General features: G+C 31.8%; 1 protein-coding gene across 1 annotated transcript; it reads left to right on the plus strand.

Moving 5' to 3' along the window:
* The first annotated feature begins 5,023 nt into the window (after positions 1 to 5,023).
* LOC136270269 (uncharacterized) lies at positions 5,024 to 6,547 on the plus strand. The gene is made up of 3 exons (XM_066067398.1): positions 5,024 to 5,198; positions 5,343 to 5,513; positions 6,395 to 6,547. The coding sequence occupies exons 1-3, from the start codon at positions 5,031 to 5,033 to the stop codon at positions 6,467 to 6,469; spliced, it is 414 nt and encodes a 137-aa protein (XP_065923470.1). The 5' UTR covers positions 5,024 to 5,030; the 3' UTR covers positions 6,470 to 6,547.
* The last annotated feature ends 2,576 nt before the right edge of the window (positions 6,548 to 9,123 follow it).

Genomic DNA, 9,123 nt, shown 5'->3' on the forward strand with positions numbered 1-9,123 from the left:
ATTTGGTCATTGGAAATGCATTCCTAAAGCATCGTAAATAATAAAAACAGAAAAATAGAATTTGACTAAAATCGTGACCATGCCCCTTTAACGTAGCTCGCTGGTTTGCTGACGTCACAATAGGAATCGACGTAATCACTTGACTTGTAAATACACACGACATTTGGTTCCGCCTTGGTGGTCTACAAATTAACCATCAAATTTCCCTTGAATTTTTTCATACAATGTTTTTAGCTATAAACTGTTTTTAGTATAGAACAAACCTACTTACCTACTTAGGGCATTTTTCTATAATTCTTATATAGAACTCTTCTCTTAAAGGAGATCATTACAGTATAAAAATGGCAACTACCATCAAGACCTCTTCAACAATAAAATGTTTTCTTTGAGAATTCATGCGGGATATGAATGTGGCGACATTACAGAAAAAATAAATAACCTGCGTTGTTTATATTTACACTTTACTTTTTAAATTTTTTTTTTTTAAAAAATGCTACTAAAAAGTAAGATAATCAAACAATCCCCCGACATGAATCTATGGATGAGTTTATTTTACAAAGCATCGAAAAGTTAAAAATAAACAGCGTAGTTTAAATAGATATATGCATTTAAATCATAGAAAAAAATTAAGTACAACTTGAATCTAAACATTCCGTTTATAAATCTATGAACAGCACCGAGAAATAAAATATACTTCTTATATAGTACATATAATTTAAAACCCTTTTCAAATGGAATAGCTTTGTTTATAGTCAGGCGCGCTTTTTGGAAATTTATTACCCTGATAGACCACTGAAGTCGATGAAACACTTCTGTTTACAGGACAGATGGGGGTTTGTTATAGCGATAATGAATGCGGATATGGGCATAATTGTAAATATCCATTTTGTGACACCTCTTCCAACCAATGCCATTGTGGACGTAAGATTCATTTTATTTACTTATGATGCATTATTTACGCTAGAACACGTTGTTAATGCTGTAATATTGCTAAAATGCACTCAGTTTAAACATATGTAAAATAAATAAATTTCTAGTTTAGTAAATTAATTCATAAGTCAACAAGACTTGTTAAATCTAATATATTTCTCGCCTGTCTCTGTTCGTACAGTTTTAGATGAACGCTACCCTTGTAGTAAATGATATACATTATATTCTCACAAACAGTTTGTATTCTTAGATCTTCCATTATCATATCCAAAAGTAATATTGATATGCATAAAACATAAAAAAAAGTCCTGCGCCTTCAAATGGTATTGCCCTGTCTCGAATCCAAGACACATTTGTGTTAAAAAAGGTGTTAAAAAAGACATTTGAGAGACATTCGAATTCGCATTGTCTAAATTCACCTGCTGAAAACAAAGGTTAAAAGGGAGTAAAAAAGTGAGGTGAATATTTCCCTGTATAGAGTATATGTGGAGCCTATCATGTTTACTCTATATTGCAGAGCTTGGTTGCGTTTATCTTGAGACATTGTTCTTGTGTATGCATCTCATTGTCATGATATATTATATAAATTTCGTGTATCATAAACTACATGACGTCTTTCTATTTTAAAACACCAAAAGACATCAATGTGCTAACAAGTTTGTTTTAGACGATTCAACCCGGAATCGAGTCCAGTAGTCATAGCCTGTTGTATTCAATGTCTTATAAAGAATTGCCTCCAAACCACCAGCACTGCTCCTCAGATCACGACTGTACAATTTCAGGGAGCCATTGTGGCTCGGGAGTTCACACCCATTGTTTTCATGGCCTTTGCTATTGTCTAGGTAAGATAAGGAATTAAATCTAAATACTTTTCTTTAATTCAAGAGGACTGTTTTTTATCGGCTCAATTCAGAATGCAATCGGTAATTTCTGATATCAATTGGTTAAAACCACCAAAAACTTATAAACAGATATATAATGCATTTAAAAATATATTTGTTATCAAATCTTAACATTCCAAGCTTTATTAAGAAAGGACTATATATGATATGGGCCTAAAATGGCCCCTAAAATGAACATCGTCATTTTACTGTAATTCTGTGGGTTTTTTTTGTACAAATATATATGTGATGTTTTTACATAATGTCCATTTTGATTCAGCTGCCCACAATTTAGAAGTATGACATCGTAAAGACAGCCTTTTCCCGCCATTTTTGCATTTTTATCATAAAACAGCGTTGTTTTCTTTCATAAAACATAAGACGGAGAGATCGGAGGCTTTGAAAATAATATAATTTGATTTACTAAATAACTAACAGGTGATTCTGCTTAATGTTGTAGGCGACTCTTTAGAGTGTTTTGAAGACTCTCATTGCGCAAGCCATAACTGTAGTGGCAAGGGGACACCTACTTGTGAGAATGAAACATGCGTCTGTATTGGTGAGTTTAAGGAATAGATGCAGGTAAAAGAGATCAAATTTGATAAATAGACTGTACCTTAAAATGATGGTAACAATGTAGAAAGAAGCAAAAAAGAATAAAAAAAGAATTAAGAATACCGTAGAAAAAGGTGAAACAAAAAGTACATCTAGGGTAACGAGAAAAGAATAATGACCAGAAAGGAAGACGAAGAAAATATTCAGATTATTGAAGGAAAAAAACCCAAAAAGTATTTAATATCTATAAAAAAAGAGAGGAGTAATGATATAGAATGTTTGTAGATAAAGTCAGTCTGTAAGGGTTTTTATACTTTTTCCTAAGGAGGGGCATAGCCCTAATGAGTCGTTTTCTCGTGCTTATCTCTATTTTTCTTTAGTTTCAACAGGAAAGTAGCGACTTTAATATTTCCCCTTTTTGTTTTTCTTATTGGGATTGTCACTGTCATGTAGAGACACTTAATTAAAAGAAAAGAAAAGAATTGTTGTCATGACATCAACGTGAAGAGTTGTTGGAAAGATGAAAAACAAAAACGTAGATGGTTATGTTTTTTGTACGCATTTACTTTGTATATGCCGTGGCCGAATTTTTTTCTTAATTGTTTTTCTTAATAAATTTGTTAAAAAATGAAATCATGAATTAACTGGCTTGATATTTAGAGGAGTGGATAGGTACGGAAAGCTAAACTGAAATAATTATATATGGCCTAAGCTGAGTAAAAATATTACAAACTTTTTGGCTTTTAACTGTTTGCATTTATTCTTTCAATTGAAAGTATTTCAATTTTTACATACTTTTAGTGTTAACACTTAATCGCATATACATTTACATGCCCAAGGATTTTTTAAATTTGAAAATGGGGAGGGGTTGTTGTGCGACGTATTCCTTTTCTGAATTTAATTCTTCATGTCAAATTTCACTATAATTTTTTTACGCTGTCAAATATAAGTTTCTATATAATATGTAAATTTCATGTAAAGTATAGATGTACTCCATCACTTATTAGGTTTATAACCAATTTTGGTTTTTTGTGTCAACTTTTATGATCAAGTGAGAAAAATCCCTTTTAAAAAAAAAAACATTACTCATTCTCATAGAGAAAACGAATTTTCAAACAGATATTTTGGAATTAAAAGTACTTCCTACAGGTATGATTTTATAAAAAATCTCCCATAGGATTTAAAATTATTAAATTTTAAAATAATTTCTCCTTTAAGATTAAGTAATTTCCCATTGGATATCTTGTTAAAAGTAACTAGCTCACCCCTATTGCATGTACAAGACACACTAAAGACGATATGGCTGTAAATTTTAAGGCAATAATTATCATCTTTCATTATAAAATCATTGATAAAAATATTAATTGTTACGAAAGAGCACCTTTAAGCGAGTGCAATAATGCAATCTTGGCGCTGGCTTAATCATTCGGCACTGTGTTAAAATGCTCTTAATTAATATCAGAGTCTAATCTAGTCTAATCTATCTACATGAACTGATATGAAATAATCTAGAAGTCCAGTTAGGGGCTTGATATAGATTTAATCTTGCCAGTGACGAACTTTAGACTAAGCACGACTTTTGTCACGTTTTACCAATTTATGCCCCTAGAATGTTATAATTACAATAGCAAGCTCATTCTGTATCGTTATAACCTGTTGCATGAACCTGGCCATAATAAACACAATTTTCCCAAGCAATTAAAGAAGGACAACAATTGCATCTTCGTAAACACGTATATACTGAACTTTTTAGTACAAGCTGTAATGTATGTTAGAGTTATTTTTCTTGGATACAAGCCCTCCTGTAAGAAGTTGATGAAATTTGATTGTTAATACACAGTGATGTTGTGAATTTAGTTTGCACTACAAAAACATAATCGTTTTAATGGAATATAGTCGCAATTTGAGCTAACAGTTTTACTGTTTAGTTGACAACCAGGTTTATTTTGGAATTTGTTACATTCGTTTAAGAATGATGCCATCTAAGTCACGTTGTTTTTTTTGTTTGAGGATTGAGAATGGGCAAACCTCAAAAAACGGAAGGGCAAATTGTGACAGGTCTACCAATCTTACACAACAGTGCAACACCGATCATTGTCCAATAAAATTTACAAGCCTTTTAAATCACTGTTTGCTAATTTTCTTAATAAATACACATATCTGTCAAAGAAAAAGAATTAAAATCAGTACATGACAGCAATTCGAGGATTCTTTTTTTTTTTTTACAAGAATCGTCATAATATCCGGAAAAGTTAACAAAAACTAAAAATACGTTTTAATTGGAATTTAAAATAGTAACAGCTTACATCTTTTATCGATTTTAAAATGCAGGGGACTCCTAGCACAACATCATTATCCAGGTTCTTTTCATGTCGTTTACATTGCGAAATCCCTGTAGACTTTTTTTGTTGTGAATAAAGAGCTGAAGAGATTAAGAGGGGGATGAAGGATCAAAACACCTTTCCATTCTAGCTGATGAATGTTGGTTAGGCACAAAGGTATCAAAGATTATTGAAATATCAAGCTTTTGTTTAAGCAAAAATTTCGGGCAGAGAATATTAGGTATAGGTTCATCCATATAAGGATGCAGTTGACCGGATATAATCTCCTCTTTTGGCATATTCACATGTCTTTTCTTATATCATTGCTCTTCATTTTAAGTTAATGGTTTTTAATCCGCATGGAGTGCCTGGGGTAATTGTACCGTTTCGTGTGGTGGAAAAACACTTGAACGTCATAGAACGTGCACAAATCCTGCCCCAAGTCACGGAGGAGCGGATTGTACTGGGTCAACGAATCTTACACAACCCTGCAACACCCATCATTGTCCAAGTAGGAATTTTCGTCTTGCAACGCAAGCCTTCTACTAAGCATACTAGGCTTCGTTCATGTAAGGATGCAATAAAACCGGTTTTACCCGCCCATTTTTAACATATGTAGATATTCACTATTACATAATATTTTTTCAATTTCAAGTTGACGGTTCCTGGTCTGCATGAAGTCTCTGAGGGAATTGTTCCATGGTGTGTGTTTAAGGAACACAGGGACACCACAGAACGTGCACAAACCCCGTCTCAAGTCTCGGAGGAGCGAATCGTACCGGGTCTGTTGAGAACATACAAAACTGCAACACGAAGTCTTGTCCAAGTAAGTTTTAAGACATTGCAGTAACGGAATGTTAATGGAAATCATGAAACACTGTGCACATACAAATTATGCAGATGACCATTTGAACTTATTTGGGAGAAATTTTGAGAGATCGAAGTTCGAAGACTTCGAACCCCCAAAATTAATGTCTTTGTAAAAACAATTTAATCAATTATTTTTTTCCTTCTTGGACACACAATTAGAAATACAATATCAAAATGATCTCTCTGAAGAACAATTTCAGCATCCTCAAAATTAATGTTAATTGAAATCATGAAACACTGTGCACATACAAATTATGCAGATGACCATTGAACTTATTTGGGAGAAACTTTGAGAGATCTAAGACTTCGAACCACCGAAATCAATGTCTTCGTGATGACAATTTCATTATTATTTTAAGTTTTCCAGCTGCAGCACCAGGCGTGCCTTGTCCAGATTGTGACGAATTACTGATCTGTGTGTCGGGTAGGGAATGTCCAGACGAGCACACTTGCATGATTCGATCCTACCTTAATTATAACTTTACGGTTCATTGCTCCTTTGTAAGATATTTTTTTAAATATTAATCTTAACTTCAAGATGAAATGTGTGATAAATAAGATACAACATCCTCTCAACCTGGCCACAAAAGGAATGATAAATTTTAATTTCATTCAAGCTAAATTACAGATTATACATGCATAAACAAGACGTTCCGTTTGAAAGCCCAAGGAAAATGTCTTTTGATGAGTAAAACGTAGTCTTTGCTCAAAAATATTTTTTTATACAATAAAGCTTAACCTTTATTTTGAAAGCAATTAATACAACAAACCCTCGAGTTGGTGAATACTTTTAAATAACTCTGTGTGCAAAGTATCTACATATATTTTCTTTTACAGAGAGATGATTGTGATTTTATCAAGGATCTTGCTACAACTGGGGAGATATACTGCTGTGAAGAAGACAGTGTTTAAGAAAACATCTTCGTATATGAACAAAACATAACATTTGCGTCCTATAAAAATACAGCCAAATAGGTAAGGTGGAAATGAAAAAAAAAACAACGGTTCAATCATTTTTATAGTATTTAAACTGATTATAATGTTCCAAAAAATTCATGAAAACATTTTTCTAACAATACCTTGAAAGCATATTTTAAGAAATTTCTGTTTTAAATCAAGGAAATGTGTATGGTGACATTGGTGTTTCCTTTCGGGAAATATTACTAAAAAGAAAATAAAAAATTTAATCCCGAGTAATTTCTTATTTATAACAATAATGAATGGAAAAATGACTGTTTTAAGTTACAAAAGGCAAGTTTTTTTCTCAGGCCATGGCGTGAATGTAAAAACATTTTAAAAATGCAAACATTTTGTTTAAGTAGTGTCCGTTAAATTAAAAAAAAATGACACGTTTGCTTTGACAAGAAAAAAAATACAGTATTTTAATGTTTGTCTAAAACTGAACACCCACTGACACACAGATTGCCTTTTTGGGGGTAGTGATTTTAATGACTCAACTGTAACTTTTATTAGCATATTTATAATGCCGATATCAATGACGCACATTGTAGAACGAATTATTTTTCAGAATATACATGTTGCATAAAATAAAGCATGTTTCTTGGTTTTGAATCTGATTTAGCACATGTGACATCGAATTATTCCAGTGACAACATAGTTGCATGCATCTAAAACAAAATAATTACATATTTCTTTAACCCTTGTACTCTCTGTACATTTCTGATGAGCACATGATTTGTAAATATTGACGATAATTTTTGTTCTTTAAATACGCTGTACAATGGCTTTAAAACTCCTTAAAAATGTTAAGTTAACATAAGAATGAATGCATTTTCATTTATTGAAATGTCCAGGCGGAGAAATTTCTGTCTGGCTTTTGGGGACGGGCTGGAGTGTTAGGTAGGACTTGTTTAATAGGCATCTTTAGTTCTTCTGTCAACAAAGTGTAGATTCAGAAATAGATTCAGAAATAGCGCCTTTCAAAATATCCCACTAATGAAAACAATAAAAGCAGATTGAACATGCATTAATATTTCCGAATCTTTCACTTTTTGAATATCGAGTCATGCACTAATATCTTAAATTTTTCGCCAAAATTATAGATTAGTTGTGTCAAGATTTTGCCTCTTGAGCTAAGGTTTAAAATCTATTCTCTTTTAAGAAGTGGACAGGCATAGCTATGCCTGTCCACTTCTCCAAAGAGAATAGTTTAGAATCCAGTATGAAGCTTATATATATATATATATATATATATATATATATATATATATATATATATATATATAAAAGATAATTATGTCAACATGCAACATAACTATGTTGACATGCAAGAAAACTGCAATCAAATAAGAGTTATAAAAAATCTCAAATATCGCCAACATGTGACATCCAAGATGCTAGATACGCTACCTATTGATGTCGACATGCAACTTATTTATGTCGACATGCAACTTAGTTATGTTAACATGCAAGATAAATATGCTGACATGCAACATATTTATGTCGACATGCAACTTATTTATGTTGACATACAACTTATTAGTTGCATGTCAACATATTTATCTCGCATGTAAACATAACTAAGTTGCATGTCAACATATTCATCTCGCATGTCAACATACGTAAGTTGCATGTTAACATAAATAAGTTGCATGTCGACATAAATAAGTTGCATGTTGACATAAATAAGTTGCATGTCAGCATATTTATCTTGCATGTTAACATAAATAAGTTGCATGTTAACATAAAAAGGTAGCATCTAGCATCTTGGATGTCACAGGTAGGCGATATTTGAGGTTTTTTGAGATTTTGTATAATTCTTATTTGATTGCAATTTTCTTTCATGTCAAAATAGTTATGTTGCATGTTGACATAATTATCTTGCATGCCAGCATATTTATCTTGCATGTCGACATATTTGATAGAAAAATAACTTGCACACAAGGGGCAGAGATATGCCACCATAAAAATCCTTATAATTCATCAGATATTGCTTTATTAATTCAAGATGATTGATATGGTGAAGTAGAAACTAGTTTATCGTTTTGAATGGTTGAAAATTTCCTTTATGAACGTCTTTTGTTTATATATATATATATATATATATATATATATATATATATATATATATATATATATATATATATATATATATATATATATATATATATAAAGATCTGTTACAGACCAATGTTTGTGAGAAACACCAGAAAGACCTAATTATCCAAAACTTGAAACGAAAGTTGGAATATGACAATGTGGTTTAGGAATTTTGGTAATTATGATTGTAAAAATAGTTACGTGGCATGCAGAAGGCAGTTAGAGATCTAGAGACATCAAACCTGTTAAACCAAACCTAGTGACACAATTACTAGTATGCTGAAACTTTTTAGGTTCTGGGTATTTTAACATGCAATGGATGACATTTTGATCTTTCTCTTACAACTCTGACAGAGGGTTTTGTATCTTAGTCATCTGTTTTCAGATTGATTCATTCTCCGTCAACTTAAACATTAAAGTGTACTGTAGAACGAAATTCACATATGATTGGATATAAAAATGGTGAATCAAAGCAATTATCTGCTTTCCTTTTTTGATCATTTTAT

This window comes from Magallana gigas, chromosome 7, assembly GCF_963853765.1.
Source record: "Magallana gigas chromosome 7, xbMagGiga1.1, whole genome shotgun sequence".
NCBI lineage: Eukaryota > Metazoa > Mollusca > Bivalvia > Ostreida > Ostreidae > Magallana > Magallana gigas.